Source organism: Mustela putorius, unplaced genomic scaffold, assembly GCF_011764305.1.
Source record: "Mustela putorius furo isolate JIRA1106 unplaced genomic scaffold, ASM1176430v1.1 tig00004039_pilon_pilon_pilon, whole genome shotgun sequence".
In the NCBI taxonomy this organism is placed as follows: Eukaryota; Metazoa; Chordata; class Mammalia; order Carnivora; family Mustelidae; genus Mustela; species Mustela putorius.
This window is the reverse complement of record NW_025422174.1, coordinates 1,206,287-1,233,268: the sequence shown is the minus strand read 5'-3', so window position 1 is coordinate 1,233,268 and position 26,982 is coordinate 1,206,287. Positions and strand designations below refer to the sequence as shown.

General features: G+C 47.8%; 1 protein-coding gene across 10 annotated transcripts; it reads right to left on the bottom strand.

Annotated features, from left to right (window-relative positions):
* Window positions 1–989: 989 nt before the first annotated feature.
* TMEM219 (transmembrane protein 219) lies at window positions 990–26,146 on the bottom strand. 10 transcript variants are annotated; one of them, XM_045072540.1, is made up of 7 exons: window positions 11,624–11,703; window positions 11,074–11,348; window positions 10,418–10,619; window positions 10,146–10,335; window positions 3,986–4,215; window positions 2,431–2,600; window positions 990–1,247 (listed from the first exon to the last, which is right to left on the bottom strand). In XM_045072540.1, exons 3-6 carry the CDS (start codon window positions 10,580–10,582, stop codon window positions 2,463–2,465), a joined length of 723 nt encoding a protein of 240 aa, XP_044928475.1. In that variant the 5' UTR covers window positions 10,583–10,619; window positions 11,074–11,348; window positions 11,624–11,703; the 3' UTR covers window positions 990–1,247; window positions 2,431–2,462. The 10 variants fall into 10 exon arrangements, with proteins under 10 accessions (XP_044928475.1, XP_044928479.1, XP_044928481.1 ...); XM_045072544.1 differs by having other exon boundaries at window positions 10,418–10,616; XM_045072546.1 differs by lacking the exons at window positions 11,074–11,348; window positions 11,624–11,703 and adding an exon at window positions 26,036–26,146.
* Window positions 26,147–26,982: the final 836 nt, after the last annotated feature.

Here is a 26,982-nt window from a genome sequence, read left to right as displayed (position 1 = left end):
GCTGAAGGGTTGCAGCTACGGACGGTCCCCGCGCCTCCGCTCCCCTCCTCTTCTCAGGCTCAGCCTCTCTCCGCACCACAGCCCCGGGCTCGTCCCGGTCTCCCTCTCCCTCTTCCTCCCAATTCCAAGATGGAGACCGGGCGGGAGCGCGCAGGCGCGGTAGGGACGCCGGGCCAAAGGGGGCGGAACCCCCAGGAAATGGCCCCGCCCCCCTATCCTCACTGCCGGGGCCAGGGAGACGGGCAGCTACCGGGCCGGAGTGCGCGCGCGCTCCGCCACGCGGACCCTGGGTGGGAGGAGGCGGGGAGAAGGGCTAGGCTTGGAGGGGGAGGAGCTCAGCAAGCGGTCCGACAAGTGGCCGTGGAGAGAGCTGCGGCGCATGCGCTCGCCCCGCCTCAGCGCCGAGCCCGAGCTTGTTGCTAGGGGAAGCTCTGAGGGGGCGCGAGGGGGGAGGAAAGAAGCGGCCGGATCTGCGCCTGCGTACAGGGCAGCGGTTGGGAGGGGCCAGGGAAGGAGGCTCGCTGGGCGCGGAGAAGGCGGGAAAACGGACGGCTCTGGGTGGTCACCGCACAGCCCGGACGCGGGCTCCCGCGCTCGAGGCCTCGGTGCTGGGGACACGCAGTCCGTCCGACCCCTTCCGGACGCAGGCCTTTCGCAGCTGCGCGACCTGCTCAGGTCCCCGGCACTGTCCGGCCTGCTCGTGGCCATCCCGCCGGAGGCCCTCGACGAGGGGCGCTACCGAGTCTCCTCCGCGGACGAGAACCCGGCACGGGGCGGCGCGGCTGCGCGAGACCCAGGGTCTTCCGAAGGCGGGTCAGGGCGGGGCGCAGCCGCGGCCACCGTGCCTCACGCCGGCCGCCGTCCCCCACCGTCCCCCACCGGAGCCGCCGTCCCCCACCGGAGCCGGAGCCGCGGCTCGGCCCCGCCCGCAAGCCGTCTGCCCCGAAATCCCCGGCGCCGCCCCGTGCCCAGTAAACTCCGCGGGCGCCGCCGGGCGAAAGAGCCTTTTATTCCCCACATTCCGGCTCCGTTTCGTCCACCTTCGAACAAAGTCCGCAGAAGCCGATTCACACCTGCAGAAAACGGAGACTGAAAACGGGCAGAGGGCGCCCCGGAGGCGCAGCTGGTCGAGCGTCGGCCTTCGGCTCGGGTCACGGTCCTGGAGTCCCGGGATCCAGCCCCCGTGCGTGGGGGTCCCCGCTCAGTGGGGTCCGCTTCGCCCCGGCTCCTGGGTGCTCGCCCGCTCTCTGCCTCACACACAAACACACACAAATCTTAACTGGAACAAACAGGACAGACTAGACGGCTCTCGGGGGAAGCTCCGCGCGGGCTGTAAGGAGCGAGGAAGGGGGCGCCCCGGTGGCTCAGGTCATGGTCCCAGGGGTCCTGGCATCGAGTCCCACAGCGGGCTCCCTGCCCCCCCGTCCCTCTGCCTGCCTCTCTGCCTACTTGTGATCTCTGTCTCTGTCAAATACATAAAATCTTAAAGAAAAGAAAAGTGCGTTCGGAGCAGAGGAAGTAGTGACTACAGATGGGCACAAGCACCCATCCCAGCCGGGCGGGCCCTTCAGACCCCGGATCTGCCAGGAGCCAGAAAGCCTTCACGTCCCAGTCACTCAGATCCAAGAACAGCGAGGAGGGTCCCACTGTCTCCTGCCCACGTGGGTGGAGCCTAGCCCTGAGCAGAATCAGCCATGTGGACCTCGAGCGTCCAGTTCCTGTGGCCAGAGCCCTTCCCTGCGCCTGGGCTGTTTCTGCTTCTCCCGGGCCATCTCCTAGGGCACCGCAGCTACTCGCTGAAGCTGAGAACAGTTTAAGAGCTGGGCGCACAACAGATGACTCTCAGATTATATGACTTCCACCTGACAGACTGAGACTTTTGATAGAAATATTCTTTCCTTAATGAGCAGACACACGGACTAGTTAGCCAAAAGGTTCCCCGCCCACTGCCACCTTTGTTAGGTGTGTTCCTCCAAAGACTGTGGGCAAACTCAACTTTTTCTAAATGCAATGAAGGCCGATGGAAAAGAGAAAGTGCATGTAAAACGCTTCGGCACATACTTTGTGCCCAGTAGATGGGCGTCATCAATCCTTTTATCCTGTTCAAGGTGAGTTTTACAAAATTTGCATCATGAAACTGGGTAGTAGGATTCCAGGACAAAAGCGAAATAAACGGAATTCATATCCAGGACGCATCCTCAGATCGGAATCCTGTTAGCTCACCACGGTTGCAGAAAGCTTGGATATGAACTACAGCTACGGATGAATCTCAAAATCCGCACGTTCACCGCACGAAGGCGGTCACAGAAGAGTATGAACATGAAGTTCAGAGATAAGTAAAACCACTTTGTGTACGAATGACCCTGTCTCAGTTATCATTGCCACGTCTCCCCATCCCTACTCCCACAGGACTGGGGCAAAGAACCTTACCTGAGAACAAGACGGGAACTAGGCCAGCGCCCTCAGAGCCGCGTTCTAGACCAGTGGGACTCCCGGCGCGGGTGGAAGCACACAGCACTGAGACAGCAGAGAAGGCCACAGAAGAGAAGCAGGAAGGAGCCCAAAACAAGCAACCTGGAGCCACACAGAGCCAGCTCCTCCTAAGGACGGGCAAAGGGAAAGGAGAAATGAATATCTTCTCCTGGGAAGACATTTTATCCCCGGGGCCAGGAGCTACAGAGAAAAGCCCCTGTGCGGGGAGAGGGCTCTCTATATCCAAGGAGCAACCAAATGGAAAATGTAATTTCCATACGAGCTAATGGTCTCAATGGTCTATGAACTGCTTTCTCACCCAACCATCGGGCGAGCCGCTCTGATGTCTCCATGAGATAGGAAAGTTCACTACTGCCATTTTAAATATGCTCGAGCAGGGTTAGGTCTGGAAACCAGTATTTTCTCTGCTTTAAGCTCCCGAGTGGTGTTCCCCATGGGGTCTTTGCACATGTGAGGGAAAAGCACGCAGCAGCCTCCTGTCTCCTCCGCTCGGTCGGTCCCTCTCACCCAGCATCAGTGGCCCCCATGGCCTGCACTATTAAGTCACAGAGTTTTAGCCTCAAGTTACGGAGCCTCACAGTCAGGCCCCTGCCTCTCTCCTGTCTCTTCCCCTCAGTCTTTCCTAAGCCCCTCCTCATGGAGTGCCCTCGAAGGCCAGACACTTTTCCATCTCTAGGTCTGTGCTCACGCGGGTCCTTTGGCCTGGGATTTCTGTCTCGTCTCCAGAATCCCCTCTATTGCATTCTCTGCCCACATCTTCCTCCTCCTCCAGGGTCACCCTGAAAGGGCAGACACAGCCCGGGACTGCAGTCAGAAGGCACAGGCTGTAATCCTGGGTCTGCCACTTAACCAGCTATGTGGCCTGGGGCAATTCACTCCCTCTCTCTAAGCCTGTTTCCTCGTCTGTAAAATGGGATAATAACAGCTACCTCAAAAGGCTGTTTTAAGATCAAATGAGATAATGAACCTGAAAGCACTTTGTACATTATAAACTACTGTACACAATTCTCTTTCTTAAATGCCACCTTCTCTGTGAAGCACTCTCCATAAATGTTCAAGTTAGGGTTAATTGCTCCTTACTCTGTGTTTGAATAACATCTCTATGATAGCGATTAGCCCGTTCAGCCTCTCATTACAGCTTCTGCATTCCTTTAAGGTGGAGATCATATTTTATTCTGTTTAAAGACAATCGTTAACAGTAATAGCTCTCACTCATCCAATCTGTGACGTAGCAGGCGTTGTACTGGGCACCTGACATTCATTCTCATTCATCTTTATTTGTTGGCATCAGGAGATAGTATCGTGTTTTCCATTTTACAGAGGAGGATGCTGAGGCTCAGAGAGGCTCAGATGCTTGCTCAAGGTCACACAGCCTCTGGGGCAAAATTAAAGAGCCCGTGCCTTTTCTATTAGGTAAAACTGCCCTCAGTGAGCTTCAAGGCAGAGCGTTCAGCCGGCAGCGTATGAAATCCCAAAAACCCGAGGCTCTTACCGAGGTGAGCAGCTTGGTGAGCACAAGGCCTTCGTGGCTCCAGACGCTGACACACTCCTCAGTCGTCTGAAGACTCAAGGTGGCATTTCCTGTTCCCTCCTCTGAGCAGGAGAGGGGCGGCTGGCTGGAGGGCAGGATTTCTGAAGCAGCACTAAAATACAGGCACGTTCCTGGGGTCCTTTCTGTGGTCACTCTGGCAGTAATGAGGACCCGCTCTTCCGCAGAAGATCCTGCGAAAGGCACAGGAGAGGCAGTGGAAGAAGTTGGAGGGCGGGGTGGAAGCTATCTTCAGACTTCCATTCATTTCTAAGGCTTCCTTCAGTACCAGCTGTTTTGGCATTCAATAACGTACTCTGTACACTATCACTGGGTCAATAAGAAATAACAATAACTATGTATCCGTATAAACAAAAAATTAACTTTGCTTACAATCAGTAAAACAATCCCACCAGTGCTCACGAAGTTGCAGTGAAACTGGGGCAGACACACATTGCCAATGTCAGTCTGTATAAAGGAGTCTGTCCCTTTTGAGAAAGCAGTTTCCTCGTAGGTACCAAAATCCATGAAAAGGTTCACATCCCATTTCAAATTAGCAGGGAAAGGATGGTCTATTTCGTCAATGCCCTTGGGACAATTTCCATGGGGGGGGGTCAGACTCATCTCATACTATAAAATAAAGTCCAGATGTGCTAGAGACCTATACAAACAAATTAAACAAAACAAAACCCAAAGAAAATTCAGAAGAATATTTTCTAAGTTTACAGTGGGGAAGGCCTTCCTAAAAGACACAAGACCTTGACAAGCCTGAGCAAAGAATGCGAGCAATAAACTTAACTTCGTAACAGTTGAAGGCTTCTCAAAGATGAAAGGTAATGAAAAAAAAAAAGTAACAGAATGGATAAAAATACCTATCCAGGGGCGCCTGGGTGGCTCAGTGAATTAAGCCGCTGCCTTTCGCTCAGGTCATGATCTCAGGGTCCTGGGATCGAGTCCCGCATTGGGCTCTCTGCTCAGCTGGGGGCCTGCTTCCCTCTCTCTCTCTGCTGCCTCTCTACTTGTGATCTCTTTGTCAAATAAATAAAACCTTTAAAAAAAATACCTATCCATTTTTTGTAAAATTTATTTATTGGGGGGCACCTAGGTGGCTCAGTGGGTTAAGCCTCTGCCTTCGGCTCAGGTCATGATCTCAGGGTCCTGGGATCGAGCCCCACATTGGGCTCTCTGCTCGGTGGGGAGCCTGCTTCCCCACCACCCCCACCGCCTCTGCCTGCCTCTCTGCCTACTTGTGATCTCTGTCAAATAAATAAATAAAATCTTAAAAAAAAAAAAGATGTATTTATTGGGGGGGGTAGCAGGAGAAACTTCAAGCAGACTCCCCTCTGAGCAACGAGCTCATGGGACTTGATCTTATAACCCATGGGATCCTTACCTGAGCTAAAACCAAGAGCTAAATGCTTGACAGACTGAGCCACCCAGGTGCCCCAAAATGTCTATATTTAATTGGCAAAAAGGTTTACAATCCAGAATAGATAAAGATCTTCTAAAAATCAAAAACATAAAGACAAGCAACTTAAAAGACAAATGAGCAAAGGATATGAACAGAAAATTCATGGAGGCATGAAAATGGCCAATGAACCTACAAGAAGATAGTCAACCTCACTCACAATCAGAAGAAAGTACATGAAGACAATCAGGCAATTTCTTTGCTCATTAAATTGGTAAAAATTAAAAAGACTGATAATAACAAGAGTTGCTGGGGCACCTGAGTGGCTCAGTCATGGTCCCAGGATCCTGGGATCGAGCCCCGCATCGGGCTCCCTTGCTTAGTGGGGAGCCTGCTTCTTCCTCTGCCTGCTTCTCCCTTTGCTTGTGCTCTCTCTGTCAAATAAATAAATAAAATATTTAAAAATAAATAAATAAATAATAATGAGTTGCTGAAGATGTAGGGAAATGGGCACTCTCAGTGAGTGACACCTTTTAGAAGACAATGTGGCTGCATCTATCACAATTTTAAATGGATACAGACTGTGCCTGAGAAGGCACGCAGGTGGCTCAGCCATTAGGGTGCTGCCTTCGGCTCAGGTCATGATCCCAGGGTCTTAGGATCGAACCCCGCATCGGGCTCCTTGCTCAGCAGGAAGCCTGCTTCTCCTTCTCCCACTTCCCCTGCTAGTGTTCCCTCTCTTGCTGTTCACTGTGTCTCTCTGTCAAATAAATAAAATCTTAAAAAAAAAAAAAAAACAAAACTGTGGACACTGCAGGAGAGGTGAGACAGATTTTTACGTGGGCTTTTTATACTTCTTTGTGGTCCGAATCCACAACAAAACAAATCTATTAAAAAAAGGTCCATACCCTTTGACTCAGTAATACCATTTATAGAAACTCATCGTAAGGAAAGGATTCAAAAGAAAGATGCCAAGTATACCAAGATGTTTACTGTGTTTCTCTCTCTCTCTCACACACACACACACAAAATAGGAAGCGATAAGATGTTTAACACTAGGAAAAGAGTTACAAATGATGGTCCAACCACTTAATGGATCTTTCCAGGTCCATTGGTGTACATCCATTAAAATAATAATGTTCAGACCAGGCAGAAACTAAGAAAATGATGTCATAAGTGAAAAAAGAGAAATACAAACCCCTGTGTATGTATGTGTGTGTATATATTGTGCGTGTGTATACATACAACATAATAACTATAAAAAATCTACATGCAAACTTTCCAAGAGAACGATCCCCTGTTTCTCTACATTCCCCAGATCGAACCATCGACCAAGTCCACCCACTGTCAACGTCTCTCTAGCATCAGTCCCCTTCTTTCACGGCACTGTCTTAGTTTGGGTGTCCTCATCTTCTTTCTATTGTAACCACCTCCTACCTGTCTTCCTGCCATTGGACACACTTCTACCAGGCAGTCAGCCAACAGAGTGTGATCTTTGTCAAAGAACAGCAACAAACTCATACTATTTTCCTGACAAAAATTTGAGTTTGCCCAATGCACCAGATAAAGTTCAACTACCTGAGCTTGGCACGTGAGACCCTCCAGAGGATTCTGTCTGCTTCCTCAAATACATCTCTTGCCACTCATTCAACACTCCTTCCCCTGCAGCATTCGAACTGAACCCCTTGGAGTTCTCAAACATGCTATTATGGTCCCCGTCGGCATGCCTTTGCATATGCTTGGAAGAGCATACTCCTAACTCTCCCTCAAGCCTTGGCTCCAGCACTGAATCCTTGGAAAAGCCTCTTCACTAACCCTGCGTGACAGACTCCTGAGTATTCCCACTGTAACCTGTATGCTCCTTCACACGTTTAAAGGTATTTGCTTCTGTTCATATCTGTATCCTTGCTAGACTTTGGAAGCTGCTCGAGGCCAAGGCCCATGTCTTACATGTCTCTATATTCCCCTTGCTTGGTATATAGTAGGTGCTCAATAATTATTGCTTAGATAATGCAGTCGTATTTTTATTCTGTTTCTAACCATTATAGAAAGAAGAGGGCTTGTCTGCAGAAGCAGAACTTGAGAAGCTGATTCTAAAATCCACATGTAATTAAAGGGATCTGGAATAAGCAAAAGAATTTTTAAAAAGGAGAACAAACTTGGAGGACTCACATTTTCTGATTTGAAACTTAATACAAAGCTGCGGTAATTAAGAGTATGGAGCTACCATAAGGACAGACACGTAAATCAGTGGAACAGAACTGAGAGTCCAGAAATAAACCTATATATACATCCACGGTCAACTGATTGTCAGTAACGGTGCCAAGACTATTCAAAGGAAAGAACTGTCTTTTCAACAAAACATGCTGGGACAACTGGAGAGCCACTTGCAAAAGAACAAAGGTGAACCCCTTCCTCACACCATTCACAAAAGTGAACTCGAAATGGATCCTACAGCTAAATGTAAGCATTAAAGCTATAAAACTTTAATAGAAAAGATGGGGGTAAATCTTCGTGAGGTGGAGTTAGGCAAAGCTCTGCTTAACCAAGACATTAAGAGCACAAGCAACTAAAAAACAAACAAACAAACAAAAAAACCCTAAAACAAAACTTTGGGGTGCCTGGGTGGATAGTTGGTTAAGTGACTGCCTTTGGCACAGGTCATGATCCCCAAATCCTGGGATCCAGCCCCACATTGGGCATGCTGCTCAGCAGGGAGTCTCCTTCTCTCTCTCTTTCTGCCCCCTGCCCCCTCCTGCTTGTACTCTCTTTCTCTCAAAAAACATCTTAAATGAAAAAAAAAAAAAGAACACCATCAACAAAGTGATAAGAGAACCCAGAGAATGGGATAAAATATGTGCAAATCATACATCAGATAAGAGACTTGTATCTAGGGGCGCCTGGGTGGCTCAGTAGGTTAAAGCCTCTGCCTTCGGCTCAGGTCATGGACCCAGGGTCCTGGGATGGAGCCCCTCATTGGGCTCTCTGCTCAGCAAGGAGCCTTCTTCCCCTCTCTCTTTGCCTGCCTCTCTGCCTACTTGTGATCTCTGTCTGTCAAATAAACACATAGTATCTTTAAAAAAAAGAGAGAGCCTTGTGTCTAGGAAAACAAACAACTCTTACAACTCAATAATTAAAAGGCAAATTATCCAAAATTTTTTAAAAGGCAAAACTCTGAATATACATTTCTTCAAAGAGGATAGACAAATGAGAAGCCATAAAAAAATGCTCAGTATCATGAGCCATGCCAATCAGAACCACAGTAAGATACTACTTCCCAATGACTAGGATGGCTAGAATTAAAAAAGATAATAACAAGTGTTGATAAGGACATGGAGAAACTGGAATTCACACACTGCTGGGGGGAAACACAAAATGGTACAGCCACCTTGGAAAACAGTCTGTCAGCTCCTCAAAAGATTAAACACATAGTTATAATATGACCCAGGAATTCCACTTCTTGGTATTTTATTTCCCCCAAGAGAAATGAAAATGTACGATCACACAGAATCTTGTATGTGAATGTTGACAGCAGCATTGTCTGTAATAGTCAAAAAGTAAAAACAATTCAAATGTCAAACAACTGATGAATGCATAATTAAGATGTGGAATATCCATACAATGGATGTTATTCAGCAACAGAAACACGGAATACGGATGCCTGCTATGACATGGATGGACCTGGAAACATACTGATTGAAAGAAGCCAGTCACAAAACAACACACATTGTATGAAATGTTCCGAATGAGCAAATCCACAGAAAAAGAAAAATTAGTAGTTGCCTGGGTCTGGGAAGCTAGGAGGAAAAGGGGAGCAACTGCTAATGGAATGAAGTGCTCTAAAATTGATTGTGGCGGTAGCTGCACACTTCTGGGATGATACGAAAAGCCATTGAATGGTACCTTTTAAATGTGTGAATTTTATGTTATATGATCCTATCTCAATACAGCTGAAGTACATATATTTACAAAATAAAAAGAACAGGAAAAACCATCTCGAGTCTGTATGTATCAGACCCCTTCCTTTACTCTCTTTGACCACACAGATGTACACCTGGACATTGGAGACCTTCCCCTGCATGCCCCCCCACAAAATTCACAAGGGAATCTTAGAATGATAGCATCGGAAGACAGAGTCCTGCCTTTCTCTCCTCCCCTTTTCATCCCTCCGATTTCAGACAAGGAACCTGAGGCCAAATCCCACACAGGAATCAACGGCATCCACTGACACCCCCCCGCCCCTGATCATTTTCCCAGAAGACTCTAAGCTCTGTGGGAATGGATGACGTCTAATTTGTTCTGTATCCTCCATCCTCCACAGCACACACAGCTGTGCTAAGAACAGAGCAGGCACTCAACGCACTTGGTTAATAGAACAGGACATGCTTCTTGAACATCCCTGCGGAACAAGAAGGTGCCTCTAAGAGGAGTAAGCCAGAGGGATAAAGAAGGAAGAGAAAGAACATTAGGGCAGATCTACCCCATCTCATCACACCTCCAAGGAAAGACTCAAAGAACCTCAGAGCTGGAAGGGCAAAGAGCAAACACCTACAGGGAACCCACAGGGTATCACGGTAGTTACTGAAAGAATGTAGCCCTCACTACAGCAGAAGCGACTAAGGCCTTGGTGACCAAGGTCACCAGCCTGGAGAAGTCAGAGACAGAACCCAGCCCCAAGTGTTCTGATGCCCAACCCACAGTGCTCTTTGATCTCACCTTTCAATCCCATGTGACTACCCTGGACCATAGTTTGGAATGTCTGTGTCTTGTTCCTGTCTGGACCATCTCCGAAGTTCAAGGTGGTCAGTAAGCCCACGACCTGAGGCCCATGCCACTTCCCTGTGACTGTCCCATTCACGGGGCACAGGGTCAGCTGGCCAAAAGATCTCAAGAAAGAGACCCAGTCCTGTGTGCAAAAGAAAGGTGGGAGAGAGGTGAGATTAGCAGCACGAGCAAGGACCTGTGAAAAGCATGAAGAAGGTACTCACCTGAGGGATGTCAGGGCTGCGCAGGCCAGTGCTGTGGGTGAGGAGAAAGCCGCCAAGGCCCAGGCCTGACAGGCCAAGAAGCAGCAGGATCAAAGTGGCACAGACCAGGGGTGGGTGGTGGGCCAGACAGAGATGCAGGTTGTGCCCTGCCTGGCAGCTGCCCATGGGGAGGAGAAGGGTCCGGGCCTCCACGGAGAGCCTGCTGGAGGACAGGAGGGGAGAACTGGACAAGAGCCTGCCAGTCAGAAGGCACTTACCCATTCTATTCAAAGGGAAACTAAAGCACTAAAAAGACAAGGGGCTTGCCCAAGGTCACGAAGTGGCAGAGCCAGGACAAGAATCTACGGCTCTCAACTCCAAGTGTTCACCCCTCTGCACCACTTGATCGATGTTTGCTGCAGCTGATTTCTGAAGTAATCAAGGCAGAAGCAAAGCAGAGCACACTGTGTTGGGAAGAGGAACCCAAAAGGAGAATTCTCAAGGGGAGAGATTCAGGAAGCCGCTGCTGTGGGGCTAAGGTTTGGCTGAGGAACAGCTCCATCCAACAGCCCAGACAAAGGGAGTGTCTGATGAAAAGAACTTCAGTGGGGAGCACAAACGGCTCGGTCCGCATCCTCCTCCGCCACTCACTGGCGATGCGAGACCAGTCAGCTAACCTTTGCGCGGGTAGGGGCCTGGGACAGACCGGCCGACAGTAGGGGCGAGATGGGACGGGTCAGGCAGGCTTGCAGAGCACGCGGCCCTGCAGGAACTCGGTCGTGTCCACTGCCTTTCTGTTTCACCGTGTCATACTGAACTTGAAAACTAGGCCACGCAAGGTAAGAAAATACGGTCGTGGAAACTGAGATGCGGGGACTTTCACAGAGGGGCGGCGGGGCCGAGCTCGGAACCCGTCCCAGGCAGGAGGCCGCAGGCTGATGAACAGGAACCCCTGCAAGACGGGACCGACGTCCGGGGTGGGTGGGGGAAGGCGGGCTCCAGGGACATGCGGGTGTCCCCAGCGCCCAGTCCCTGCCCGGCCTCCCGTCCCGGCTCCTCCGGGGAGGGGGAGGAAGCGCGGAGGCGGAGGGCGGAGCCTGAGTCCAGCCGCAGGGGCAGCCCCTGGGCCTCCCCTCCGCCCCGCAAAGCCCCTCCTGCGGGAGCTCAACACCCGCACCATCCCTTCCCGCGCCTGCCGCGCCGGATCCGCCTGCCGCTCCCGCTCACCGCTCGCAGCCGGGCGGAGGCCGGCGCCCCCCGCGACGTCACGCGTGGAGCCGCGAGGGGGCGGGGTCCGCGCTCGCCCCACCCCCCGCGGGAGGCGCATGCGCGCTGGCCCCGCGGGCGGCTTCCCGGCCCCGCCCAGGCTGGGCGGGGGCGTACCAAGGAGGACGCGGGTGAGGGGTCCACGGAGCGGAACGTCCTCCGCCGCAGGCGAGTCGGAGGGAGACACGGCAAGGCAGCGTCTGTGGGGACGTCGTCGGAGCTCACGCCCCAGTCCGGGGACACGGGGGCGCCTCTGAGCGAGAGTCGCGGAGCAGGCATTTTTCGGTGGCCCGCGCCCCTCCCGCGCCAATCGCCCAGCCCGGCCGCGCCCGGGCTCCGGGTCCGAATCGGGGTCCGCCCGGCTCGCGGGGCGGCGTGGGGCCAACGTCGCGCCCGGAGCTCCTGGCCTGGCAGACTCGTCGGGCCGCGCTTTTCCCGGCGCCTCCCGCTCGGTGCCCTGCTTTTGGGGCGTCCGTCGTGCCGAGGTTCCTGCCGCGGCCGGACTGCTCAGCAGAGGCTCACGTCCGTCCGGGCGCGAGGGACGAGGACGCCAAAGGCCGCCTTCCCTGAAGCAGCGGGACGCCCGAAGGGGCCGGGAGCCCGGGGCTCACAGCCGGACCTTGTGCCTGTCTCCGCGCGGGTCAGGACCTGCTCCCGTGGGCAGCGGAGTTCGGTGAAGGGTTCAGCCCACCGACCTCGCTGGTTGGATGGGAAGCTTAAGAGACCAAGGGTGGGGGGCGCCTGGGGGCCCGGTGGGTGAAGCCGCTGCCTTCGGCTCAGGTCCTGATCTGAGTCCTGGGATGGAGCCCCGCATCGGGCTCTCTGCTGGGTGGGGAGCCTGCTTCCCCCTCTCTCTGCCTGCCTCTCTGCCTGCTTGTGATCTCTGTCTGTCAAATAGATAAAGAAAATCCTTAAAAAAAAAAAAAAAGAGAGAGAGAGACCAAGTGTGGGAAAACATGGCCCAGTGTGCACTGAGCACTGAACTGCGCTGGGCAAATGCTCTTTCAAACAAAATCTTAGTATTCAGCTCTAGCGAGTTGCTAAGACAGAGACCGGGTCACTCCTGTGACCGCTTCCCAAACCCTTTCCATATGGTAAAATAAGATTCAACAAGGGGGCCAGGACCATTCCTTGAGGTAAATCTAGTCTTTGCAACAGACGGTATTGGGAACCGGATATTCACATGTGAAAGAATGAAGTTAAACTGTTACTTTACACCACTTAACAAAACTTAATTCATAATGCACCGAAGGTCTACATGTAAGAGCTGGAAGTGTAAAACTCTTAGAAGAAAACAGGAAAGCTTCGTGACATTGGATTTGGCAATGATTTCTTGGGTATGACACCCAAAGCACAGGCAGAGAAAAAAAAAAGGTAAGTGGACTACATCAAAATTTCTGTGCATCAAAGGACTCAACGGAGTGAAAAGGCAACCCATGAAATGGGTTTGCAAATTTGCTTTGCAAATATTTACTGCTAAAGAGTAAATGATATATAGAATATGCAAAGAATTTTTTTTAAAGATTTTATTTATTTATTTGACAGACAAAGATCACAAGTATGCAGAGAGGCAGGCAGAGGGTGGGGGCAGGCTCCCCGCTCAGCAGAGAGCCCAGGGGCTCAATCCCAGGACCCTGAGATCATGACCTGAGCTGAAGGCAGAGGCTTAACCCACTGAGCCACCCAGGTGCCCCTAGAATATGTAAAGAATTCTTTTTTTATTTATTATTTATTTTTTTTTAATTTTTTTAAAAAGATTTTATTTATTTATTTGAGAGAGAATGAGTGAGAGAGAGCATGAGAGGAGAGAAGGTCAGAGGGAGAAACAGACTCCCCAAGGAGCTGGGAGCCCGATGTGGGACTCGATCCTGGGAGTCCGGGATCATGACCTGAGCCGAAGGCAGTTGCTCAACCAACTGAGCCACCCAGGCGCCCCGAATATGTAAAGAATTCTTAATGGTGCAACACAACAACAAAAATTCTGGTTAAAAAGTAGGCAAAGGACTTGAAGATATTTCTCCAAAGGCCGATAGGCACAGGAAGAGAAACTCAACTTTATCATTAGGGAAATGCAAATGGCCCTAACTCGGGCCTTGATCCTAGGCCTCCAGGATCATGACCCAAGCCGAAGGCTATTGCCCAACCAACTGAGCCACCCAGGCGCCCCCAGAGTCTCAGTTTTGCAAGATGAAAATAATTCTGGAGATGAATGATGGTAACAATCGTACAAGGTGAATGTAATTAACACTTCTGAATTTCTACACTTAAAAATGTACAGTAAAAATGGTTAAGATGGTAAATCTTTATGTTATGTATATTTTGTCACTATTAAAAATAACAATCATTAAAAAAAAATCCTTGGTGTGTATGTGTGTATGTGGGGGGGAGTTTATGGCACTGTCCCCTTGAGCTTAGTGGCTCATGAATGCCATTGATTGACTTAATTGAAATTCCAAACATAGGAAGTCTTTTCTTCTCAAAGGAAAAATAAGTGTGGCGGACAGAAACTGGAAGGCACTCTGTAACTGAGCAAGTTCAACAATAACCACCCCCACCCTCACTTTCTTTTCCAGATGCTAAACTGATGTCTGGAGAGGTTAAGGGACTTGCCCCAAGTCTCCCAACCAGTTAAGCCTCAGCGAGAACAGAACCCAAGTGTCCCAACACTGAATCTAGTCTTTTCCCACAAGACCCTCCTTGCTCAGTCCTGTCAAGAGATCTCTTCTGAAAACCTGCAAAAGTCTCTGCCCAACCAACTCTCAGTCACACTCGGCCCAGTCTGAGCCGGTGAGGTCACCTTTCCCTAGTCTTAGTCTTGTCTCCCCAGCCAGCACCTCAGTTCCTGAAATAGTATGCTCCGCAAGCCCCGGGTCTTTTCATAGTTTTGTTTTGTTTTTTAAGATTTTATTTAAGTATTTGCCAGAGAGAGCACAAGCAAGGGGAGCAGAAAGCAGGCAGAGGAAGAAGCAGGCTCCACCGAGCAAGGAGACCACGTGGGACCTGATCCCGGGACTCTGGGGTCGAGCCCCGCATGGGGCTCTGCTCAGCAGGGAGCCTGCTTCCTCCTCTCTCTCTGCCTGCCTCTCTGCCTACGTGTGATCTCTGTCTGTCAAATAAATAAATAAAATCTTTTTAAAAAAATCTGATAAAATCTATTCATTCAGTCAGATATTCATTCAATCAACATCTCTGAGCTACCAAGCAGTATTCTGGAAGCTGGGAATACAATGGTGGACAAAGTAGTCAAGATCCCTGGCCTCCTGGAAAGTAATCTGCCTATGGACCTTCTCCGTGGAAAAAGGCACTTTTGTCTGAATGTTTATATACAGGTTCAGTCAGCCCTCGTGGAGCCTTGTGGAGCCTCGTGGAGCCCAACCTTGCACAAGAGCCCCTACGTATTTCAGAAGGTTTCTTCAATTGGACTTCAATTTTGTGTTTAGTTTCATATCAAGACTGCTTGATAAAATTAATCTTTCTCCTTTAAATTCTTGGTTTTATCCTGTGTTGTTCATCTATTCAATCAACTCATTCATTCATTCAACCGACATTTGAACACTTGTTTAATGCCAGGTGCTTGGTTAGGCACTGAGGGAAGCCACATATCTAACAATGAAAAACCTTAGTGAAAGAGACGGATGCACAAAAAATTATGATAAAATGTCAAATACTATAATAAATGATACCATAATATAAAAAAATAGCTACTCTCTTCTGAATAACTTCTAAATGGGTCAAACATTTAATGGCCCTCAAATGTCATCTTATCGATAAAAAAATGAAATCAGCATTAGCCCTACTTTACAGGTGAGAAAACCAAGGCTTAGCAATGTTAGGACACTCATGCATGGTTTTCAAGTAGTCAACAGCTACATGTAATACACACACACACATTCACACACATACAAATGTTGAGGAAAAAATAGAATATGTTTGCAAACCTGGAATAAGATCTTCTAACACAAGACATAAATACCGGAAACTGTAAATGAAAAAAAAATGGATCAACTTAACCATTGGAAATTAAAAGCCTCTACAGTAATCTCTTGGGCATCAGCCTTAGTAACATATATATGGATATATCTCCTCAGTTAAAGGAAACAAAAACAAAAATAAATGATTAGGACTATGCCAAAATAAAAAAAAAACTTCTGCACAGTGAAGGAAACCATTAACGAAACAAACAGGGAACCTAGTGAATGGGAGAAAATATTTGTAAACGATATATCTGATAAGGGATTAATATCCAAAATATATAAAGGACTTGTACAACTCACTCCCCCCCAAAATCCAATTTAAAAATGAACAGAGGACCTGGATAGACATTTTTCTGAAGAAGACATATAGATGTACAACTGACACATGAAAAGATGCTCAAAATGACTCATTATCAGGGAAATGCAAGTCAAGATCACGAGGAGATACCACCTCACAGCTGTCAGAATGGCTAATATCAAAAAGACAATAAATAGGGGCGCCTGGGTGGCTCAGTGGTTAAAGCCTCTGCCTTCGGCTCATGTCATGGTCCCAGGGTCCTGGGATGGAGTCCCCATGTCAGTCTCCCTGCTCAGCAGGGAGCCTGCTTCTCCCTCTCCCCCTCCCCCTACTTGTGCTCAAACGCTCTCTCTCTGTCAAATAAATAAATTTTTAAAAATCTTTTAGAAAATTAAAAAGAAAATAGATTATAAGAGAATACTACAAACAATTGTACAGTAACAAATTAGAAAACCTAGATGAAATGGATAAATTACTGGAAACACAAATTGTTGAAACAGACCAAAAAGAAATAGTAAAATAAAACTGTCTCGAAAAGGAACAAAGATGAAGGATTCAGGTCCCTGGTTTCCAAACATACTGCAAGCTACAGTCACCAACTGTACAGTGTGGTCCACACGTAAGGATAGACACAGAAATCAATGAACTCAACTAAAGAATCTGGAGATAAACATTGCATACATGTTCAATTGATTTGCAACAGGGGAGCCAAGAGCATTCAATGGAGAAAGGACTGTTTTTGATAAATGGGTTAAGAAAAACTAGATGAAAAGAATGAGGTTGGACCCTTATTTTATACCATGAACAAAAATTAACTCAAATGGGGCGCCTGGGTGGCTGAGTCTGTTGAGCGTCGGACTCTTGATTTTGCCTCAGGTCACGATCTCAAGAGTGGTGGGACCAACCCCTGCATCAGACTCTACACCCTGTGGAGTCTGATTGATATGCTCTCTCTCCCTTTGTCCCGCCCCCTGCATGTGCTATAAATAAATAAATATCTTTCTAAGAAATTAACTTAAATGAATCAAAGATCTAAACTTAAGTGCTCAAACTATAAAGCTCTCAGGAAAAAACAGAGGAGCAACTCTTTGAGATAACATATTTGTCAATGATTTATTTCTTGGATGTGACACCAACAACACGAGCAACAAAAATTAAAAAAAGGTAAACTGGACTTCATCAAAATATAAGTTTTGTGTATTTAAAAGTACTACCAAGAGAGTAAAAACAAAACCCACAGAAGAAAATATTTGCAAATCATGTATCTGATAAGGGACTAATATAGATTATATAAAAAATTCCTACCACTCAATAACAGCAAAAAACCACCCAACTTTTAAAATGGGCAAAGGACTTGAAGAGACATTTCTCCAAAGGAGATCTACAAATGGCCAATAAGCATCTGAAAAGATGCTGAGCGTCATTAGTCACTAGGGAAATGCAAATCAAAATCACAATGACAGGCGAAATAAAAATCACAAAATCACAATGACTGAGCCTGGGTGGCTCAGTGGGTTAAAGCCTCTGCCTTCAGCTCAGGTCATGATCTCAGGGTCCTGGGATCAAGTCCCGCATTGGGTTTTCTGCTCAGCAGGGAGCCTGCTTCCCTCCTCTCTCTCTGCCTGCCTCTCTGCCTACTTGTGATCTCTGTCAAATAAGTAAATAAAATCTCTTAAAAAAATCACAATGACATAATCCTTCACATCCACTAGGAAGGCCATAATAATAGTAATAAAGAGAAGAAAATAACACGTGTTGGTGAGGATGTGGAACCCTTGTACACCTTTGTACATGGGTAGTGGGAATGGAAAATAGAAAAGCCACTGAGACAGGTAACCAATAAATTAAACATAGAACTACCATATGACCCAGCAGTTCCACTCCTAAGCATATACCCCCAAAGTGGAAAACAGGTGTTCAAACAAAAAGCTATACACTAATGTTCACAGTGTCTCTATTCATAACAACCAAAAGGTAAAATTACACAATCGTCTATCAGTAGATGAATGGATAAACAAAACACACACATACACACACACACACACACTCTCTGGAACATTATTCAGCCTTTAAAAGGAAGGAAATCCTGACATAGGCTCCAGCATGGAGGCACCCTGAGGACATTATGCTTTATGAAATGAGCCAGTCACAAAAAGACACACACTGCATGATTCCACTGATATGAGGTCCCTAGAATAGGCAAATTCACAGAGACAGAATGTAGAATGGTGATTGCCAGGCGCTTGAGGGAAAGGAGATTTTAGAGTCATTATTTAATGGGTACAGAGTTTCTGTCTGGGAAAATGAAAGACGTTCTGGAGGTGGACGGCGGTGATGGTTGTGCAGTGTGAGTGCACACAATGCCACGGAACTGCGTACTTTTTAAAAATTCAGTTAATTAACATAAGCTGAACTGTTCATTTAAAGGTAGTTAAAATGGTAAACCTGATGTTATGTATATTTTGCCATGATAAAAATGATGGGGAAGAAAAGAGAATGAAGTACTGACACCGGCTACAACATGGATGAACCCAGGAAGCATTATACTCAGTGAAAGACGTCGGACACAAAAGGTCACATGTTGTAGGATTCCATTTATATGAAAGATCCAGAATAGGCAAATCCGTAGAGACTGAACGTGCCTGCCACGGGCTGGGCAGAAGGGGTCTAGCAAATAACTGCCCAATGGATCTGGGGTTTCCTTTGGGGTGATGTAAATATGTTGGAACTAGATAGAGGTAATGGCTGTACAACACTGTAAATGTACTTAATGGCACTAAATTATACTCTTTAAAATGGTTAAAATGGGGGTGCCTGGGTGGCTCAGTCGGTTAAGCGTCTTCCTTCAGTTCAGGTCATGATCCCAAGGTCCTGGGATGGAGCCCAACATCCAGTGCTTCTCCCTTTCCCTCTGCCCACAGCTCCCCCTGCTTGTGTGCTTTCTCTCTCTCTCTCTCTCTATCAAATAAATAAATAAAAATCTTTTTAATAAATAAATAAATGAATAAATAAAATGGTTAAAATGGTAAATTGCATGTGTATTTTGCCACAGTTTTTAATTTTATTTTTATTTTTTAATTTTTATATTTTTTAAAGATTTTATTTATTTGCCAGAGAGAGCAGAGGGAGTGTACAGGAACGGGGAGTGGCGAGCAAAGGGGGAAGCAGGTTCCCTGCCGAGTAAGGAGCCAGATGCTACACAGGGCTTGATCTCAGGACTCTGGGGTCATGGACCTGAGCCGAAGGCAGATGCTTATCAAACTGAGCCACCGAGATGCCCCTATTTTTATGTTTTTAAAGGTTTTATTCATTAGAGAGAGAGAGCTGAAATCCCTCCCTTCCTCTCTGCAAGCCTACTGCCTTTGCTTACTTGGGGAACGCCTCCTCTCTCCCTGGGACCACAGGAGCTGTCTCCTCACCCTTCTCACGGCCTCCAGTTTCTCCTCCCTTCAATCCAGCGCCCACGTCGCCTGTTGGGTCAACTTGCTAAACGTGCAATGTCAAGATTCCGCTGCTCCGCTGAAGACCTCTGCGGACCCGGGAGTGAAGCTCTAATTCCTGGGGCATGCAAGACCCCTCGCTGCTTAGCCTCCGCCCTGCCTTCCTGCATCACCTCCCACCTTTCCCTCGGCCATTCCACACCACCGTGCCTTTGCTAGTACCGTCCTCTTCGTGGAACACACTTACTTCTACCTTGTACATCCTTTCTTCGGGACCAACCTCGAAGGGCACGGATTCTGTAATGATTTTCCCCACTCCCAGGATGGAGTCTCCACCCTCAACATACCTCCGTAACATTCACCATGATAGTCCCCATCCCCCTGCCTCCCAGCTTTCTTGGACAAAGTCTGTCTCCTCTGGATTGCAGATTTCTGAAAGCAAAGTCTGTTTCACATCCTTCTCATCTGTATAACCTCAACACTCACCTGGCGGCCTCCCCATGGTAGTCTCCAAATTTGGGGGAGTTCCCTCTCCCATACTCAGTCACTGTCTCAAATCTCTCCCAGTCTCCTCAAATCCTTTACCCGACCTCGAAAACTTCCACCTGACCAGTCAGCTGATGACCACGTCAGAAAGAGGGCATCAATCATGAAGTCCTTGAACTTCCTGCCCTTGCCACATACCCGCAAGCCCCACATACACACTTCCCTGCGCACTCATCCGAACTTGCCTCCTTGTCTCTGTTCACAGAGGAACATGCATGTGGCCCCCCTCCCGCCCAAGGCCAATCCCCTCCCTGGGCTCTGGATCCGTCTCAACTCCTCAGTCGTCCCTTCTCGGCTTTTCCACCCAAGTTCATTCAACAAAAATTTACAGAGCAACTCTTTGTGCCTGGATGCTAGGATTATAGTGGGGAACAAATTAGATAATACTCCAGACCTCATAAAGCTTCCATTGTAGTGAGCAAGAGAGACAATTAACAACTAATTTTGAAATGGATGTGAAAGAAATAAATACGAAGATATAGGGAATAAGAGGTCATTTTAAATAAGTAGGTCAGAGAGGTATGCTGATCTTTTCTTTCTTTTTTTTTTTTTTGGTTGTTCTTTTGTGTGTGTATGGGTGTGTGGAGGTGACGTTCGAGTTGACGCCTGAAGTTTTCTGTAGGAAAGTCTGGGAGATGAGCATTCCGGGTAGAAGGAACAGCAGAGCAAAGATCCAGAGAAGAAAGGACTGGCTTGTAGGGCGCTGGTGTGACACAGCATGGATGAGGGGAGACTGGTATGAAAAGAGGCTGGAGAGCTACTCCAGGGCTAGGGCCTTGCAAGCCATTGTAAAGAGACTGGAGTTTATCATAAAGAGGAACGGGAAGCCAAGGGAGATTTTTAAGAAGAATAATGATATGATAATATGTACATTTTTAAATGATCACTGAGCACTATGAGGAACCGGGTGGGAAGGCGGCGATGGCGGGCAGGAGGAAATCAGGAACGGCCCCTCCCTGCAACGAAGACGCGACGGGCCGGCGCCAAGGTCGTCGCGTGGGATGCGAGAAGAGCCGTTCAACTGAGGACACCAGATGGGACTTGGTGACGGAAGGAAAGACAGAAATCAAGGACTCTTCTCTACTGGTTCCCTTCCCTCATGGTTTTAATCATCCTCTGATGAATACTTCTAATGGATCCAAAATGCCAAGAGTGAGCCTTTTGGCTAATAGATCTGACACCCGGCTGTCCCCTCCAGCTCACCATATCTAAAAGGACCCACAGCGAGCCCGTGTTCTGTCTGCAGCTGCTGCCGCATCTCCACCGCTGCCTGTCTCGGCGGACAGCAGCGCTTGCTCTCTTACCGAACCCAAACCCGGGAAGCATCCTTGCCTCTTCCTGGCTCCGGAAGCCTCATATGTAGTCGGTCTGAGCCCTACAGATATTCCTCAAACACACGCTTCACTCTGCCTTCCCACTGCTTTCGCGCAGGTCCTCAACACCTCTCTTGCCAGGACTAACCATTTCCAGACTTGTTCCCCAGAATTCCTTCTCTCAGATGCATTCTGACATACCCGTCTGCTCATTCGTCAGTCGCTGCTTTCATGGGAAAATGGAAGCTTCTTGGGTTGCCCCGTAAGGCCCCTGGCAGTCATATTCCTGCTGACCCTGCAGCACCATCCTCTACAGCTCTAAACCCAGTGAGAGATGAACATCTATTGCTCCCCAGACTTAAGTTGCTAATTCAAATATTTATGCCTGTGTTCAAGCTGTTTCTTCCATGTGGATCACTCCTCACCCTCGTCTGCCTGAAAAACCCCAGACTCATCGTTTACATGTTGAATTTATATTTCTGGTGTAGACCTCTGTCTCTAAACTTCACAGTCATATATTTCTTTTTTTTTTTTTTTTTTTTAAACCGTCCAGGGAAGATCAAGACTCCCTGGAGGCTCTTTTTTTTTTTTTAATATTTTATTTATTCATTTGTCAGAGATCACAAGTGGGCAGAGAGGCAGGCAGAGAGAGAGGGGGAAGCAGGCTTCCCGCTGAGCAGAGAGCCTGATGTGGGGCTCGATCCCAGGACCCTGAGACCATGACCTGGGCCGAAGGCAGAGGCTTACCCCACTGAGCGACCACATTCATATATTTCACCGTCTCCTTGACGTCTCCACTTGCATGTCTAACAGCTCTCAGAAACTTAACATATCCCAAACTGAACACTCGGTCTTTCCCCGTGAAACTTGTCTTACCTTCCGCTTTCTTATCTCAGTTGAGTCTGACTCCATTTTTTTTCCTCCCCAGTAGCTCAGGCCAAAACCATTGAGGTCATTTTTAACTCCTTTTTTCTTCTCTCATGCCACGTCCAGTTCTATGACTTCACCTCAAACACACATCTAGAATCCAACCATTTCTTACCATCTCTGCTGCCACCATGTTTGTCCAAGCTCCCGTTACCTCATATCTGACTTACTGGACCCTCTAATTCTACCTTTGTCCCCATCCCACAGTCTAAAGACAACATCCATAATAATTTTTTTAAGTTGGCTCCAAGCTCAGCATGGAGCCCAATGCAGGGTTTGGATTCATGACCCTGAGATCAAGACCTGAGCTGAGATTAGGAGTTGGACACTCAACCAACCGAGTCACCCAGGTGCCCTGATCCAGAATAATCTTTAAAAAAAAATTTTTTTTTAAAGGAAGGTCAGGTTGCTTCTCTGCTTAAAACCATGCAATGACTTCTCATTTTACCTAGGGGAAAAACCAAAGCTGTCTCAGGGGCCTGAAGCCTATATCATCTCTCTGACCCCCTCCTACTGTCCTTCCCCTGCCTTAGTCGACTGGCCTCCTCGCTGCTCTTTGTGATGTCAGGCCCACACTTACCGGAGAGCCTTGGTGCTGGCTGTCGTCACGACCTGGAAAGCTTTTTCTTTGCTATTTCCTAACTAAATCGCTTTGATCAAGTCTTTGTTCAAAAACCAGCTCCTTGACAAGGGCTACGTGGCCCCCTTACTTAAAATTGCTGTTCGCCTCCCCATCTACCATGGACACGCCTTATCCCCCTACACTATTGTGTTTCTTGTTTTTCCATAGTGCCTATCACCTTGCAACATACTGTATAATTTACTTATTATGTCTACTCATTACTGATGCACTAGGACATAAGCTTTATGAGGACAAGAATCTTTGTCTTGTCACTAATATATCCTAAGAACCCAGGACAGTGTGTGGCACATCTTGGGCCCTTAGCACATGTTTGTTAAATAAATGAATTCTTCAAAACCTATCTCAGGGGACGCCTGGGTGGCTCAGTCGGTTAAGCAGCTGCCTTTGGCTCAGGGCATGATCCCAGCGTCCTGGGATCGAGTCCCACATCAGGTTCCTTGCTCGGCGGGGAGCCTGCTTCTCCCTCTGCCTCGGCCTGCCACTCTGTCTGCCTGTGCTCGCTCTCTCCACCCCCCCTCTCTGATAAATAAATAAAATCTTAAAAAAAAAAAAAACCTATCTCAGAACAAACAAACAAACAAAAAAAAACCCTATCTCAGATACTGGGTTCTTCACCAAGTTTCCCCTAGCTGTGAACAAACCCCACTCTCCCTCAGAAAGATGAAAGGAACTCCTCCCTTCGTTGCGTTACCTTTGTACCTTGTACCGTTGTTGCATTTTCCAGATAATATTGTAGTTGGCATGTCTGGGTTATGAGGGCAAGGTTTAGGACCTGTTCTATTAATTTCTACATTCTTGTGCACAGCTCAGGACCTAACAACATGTATTATTTTGATGAATAAAATAATAAGGCCACACCAAGACTGACTGTCTGGAAATACCCTGTTGTTGAGGGTATGGGAAAACGGGCCCACCCTCAGCGTTGATGGGAGTCTAAACCGATTTAAGCTCCAGGCAGGACAAAGTGGAAATATCTGCCAAGGTGAACACAATCTTTGACACAGAAATGCTACCTTTTGGAATTTATCTGACAAACTTACGCCTGTATTTCAAGATGTATTACAAAGATAATCATCGCAGCATTGTTTATAATATCAAAACAAATAAAGAAAACCACTGGAATTGTCCCATCAGTAGGGCCATAATAGAATGCGATCCATCTACTAAGTAGGATGAGACGTGTCTACATGTACAGAGCTGAAATAGGCTCTAGGTGGAGTTTATTCAAGTGGAAACAGTATAATGTAGGAAAACAAATAGCACGTTAACGTGTGTTTCACAAAAAGGAGGAGATTAGATACACACATGCTTATATGTGTGTAGTATGTTTTAGGAAGATAAAGGAGAAACTCTGAAGACAGGGGCTGCCTCTAGAAAGGAGAATTAGAGGTCAGGGTTGGGGGGAAACATATTTTATACTGCATACTCTGTTATTTTTTTAAAAGATTTTATTTATTTATTTGACAGACAGAGATCACAAATAGGCAGAGAGGCAGGCAGAGAGAGAGGAGGAAGCAGGGTCCCCACCGAGCAGAGAGCCCGACGCGGGACTCCATCCCAGGACCCTGAGATCATGACCCGAGCTGAAGGCAGAGGCTTTAACCCACTGAGCCACCCAGGTACCCCTGCATACTCTGTTATTGTTTGAATTGTTTATCATGTGTATCAGCTTTTCAATAATAATTAAAGTTTTTCTAAATAATAAAAAGAAGCAGTGCCTGGGTGGCTCAGTCGTTAAGCATCTGCCTTCAGCTCAGGTCATGATCCCAGGCTCCTGGGATCAAGCCCCACATCAGGCTCCCTGCTCAGCGGGAAGCCTGCTTCTCCGTCTCCCACTCCCTCTGCCTCTCCCTGTGTCTCTGTCAAACAAATAAATAAAATTTTAAATAAATAAAAAGAAGCCTCATAGGTGCATATTGGGCAAGGAAGGAAAAGAAATGCAGACCTCCATTATGTTTCAGATGATTGATTGATTGATTGATTGATTGAAAAATGACAGATCTTTTTTAGGAACCTCTGTCCTAATCTCTCTCTCTCTCTTTCTCTCCCTCTCTCTGTCTCTGTCTCTGTCTTTATCTCATTACGTTCCTTGGTCATCTCTTTCAAAATGAGCAGCTTGGCCAGAGAGATGTCTTGTTAGCAGAATGGTCTGGTGGTAAAGAGAGCAAGACTGGCACTGGGGATCTGGACTGGGAACCTGATCTGGCATAGAGCCACTCCCTGAGCGATGTGGCCATGGCATGGCGCACAGGACTGTACCCAAAGCATCTTGATTCAGGCTGTTACGACCCACATAGTACATGAGGGGCAGTCAGAGACTCTCAGAATTGGGGTTCTGAGTAATCAGTTTCTTACGGCAAGGCTCAGCCTGACATTACGAGCGCAGGAAGGCAGTCTTGACTCCAAGGGCCACCACTGGCCAAGGGAGTCTGGAATGCCAAGGAGTCAGGGCTAGCTCCAGTCCTAGGAAAACTGTTTTGACATTCAGGGGAACTGAGGCAGAAACCTTGGTCCACAGAGCAGAGGAAAGGGGAAAGTCAGGGGCTGAGTGGGCTTAAGATTCCCAGGGCTCACCTCAGGCAGTTAGAGAACGCCATGGGTCCCCGGACTTTTTGGAGAACAGAGGGAAGGCATATTGTATGGGAAATCGAGGCTGCAGAAAAGGAAGTGAGCTAGTGGGGTATGAACTCCAACAATCAGCCTAAAATTTCTTCTGTTCCCTCCCACTGTCACAAGCCAAAACCATCATAGAATCGGGTCCCTCGCTTCTATGATTCTAGTGCTGGGAGGGTCCTGAAAGTTTCTAGCCAATGCCCTGGGTGATGGCAGAATCCTATATTCTAGGCACCATTCATACACTCAGAGAACAGGTAAAGCCTTCAGAGACCATGGAACCTGGTGTACAGTGCCCTTCTCCTGCTTTCTCCTCGGGAATAGCATGGCTGGAAGAATTTTCCCCACAGCCTTTCCTGCCTGGCTCAGTCCCAGCTCCCAATCAGAAGCCCATACCTGAGGGGCGCCTGGGTGGCTCCGTGGGTCAAAGCCTCTGTCTTCGGCTCAGGTCATGATTTCAGGGTCCTGGGATTGAGCCTCGCATCGGGCTCTCTGCTCAGTGGGAAGCCTGCCTCCTCTTCTCTCTCTCTCTCTCTCTCTCTGCCTACTTGTGATCTCTGTCTGTCAAATAAATAAATAAAATCTTTAAAAAAAAAAAAAAAGAAGAAGAAGCCCATACCTGAGACAGATCTGCTTTCTTCTCCGCCAAAGCCAGCCGAAAGTCAGGAGGCGGCACACTGCTGCGAAGCCCAGAAAGTCCCCCAGATTGCTCACTAGTCAGACCAGCTTCATGAAAACGAACTTTGCTCCCCGGGGATTTGATCATGGAGGTGTTATTGTGTACTTGATCGCAGTTCCTATGGCTACAGGCTCACAGTGGGAAGGAACCAGTATACATCAGCATCTTCCTGTAAATAGGGATTTGACCTCATTTATAGTTAGACGTGCAGCAGGCAGCCTTGCGAATGGCACAGCATGAATGGAATTCAGAGGGTTCTGAATGACTCAAGTAGAAAAGAACATGAAATAAAACAGTACATGTGCAAGTCTGTGTTCAGTCCCTGGGTCAGCTTAGATAGTTAATGGCTGTTAACTATTCATAGCATTCATCTTTACATCCAGAAGGGATCATCCAGCTGAAAGTTCCAAACCCGCAGCCCTTGGGCCAAATCAAACCCACAGACCTGTACCATGATTTCAGACTGCTTGAAACTTGTTTTGAGTTAACTTTTTAAAAAATCAATATCTTGGGCACCTGGGTGGCTCAGTGGGTTAAGCGTCTACCTTCGGCTCAGGTCATGATCCCAGGATCCTGGGATGGAGCCCTGCATCGGGCTCTCTGCTCAGCAGGGATCCTGATTCCCCCTCTCCCTCTGCCTGTCTCTCTGCCTACTTGTGATCTCTGTCTGTCAAATAAATAAATAAAATCTTTAAAAAATAAAAAAAAAATTAAAAATCACTATCTTTCAGTAAAAAAAAAAAAAAACCAATTGCCAGTTTCCAGTGACAATGCCCTCCTGTCAAATGGCACCAAGAATACAGCTGTAATTAAACAAAATTGGGCTTGTTGACTCATTGCAATAAAGGAGACCATACAGTATGGGAAATTGTAGGGCATCTCAGTAA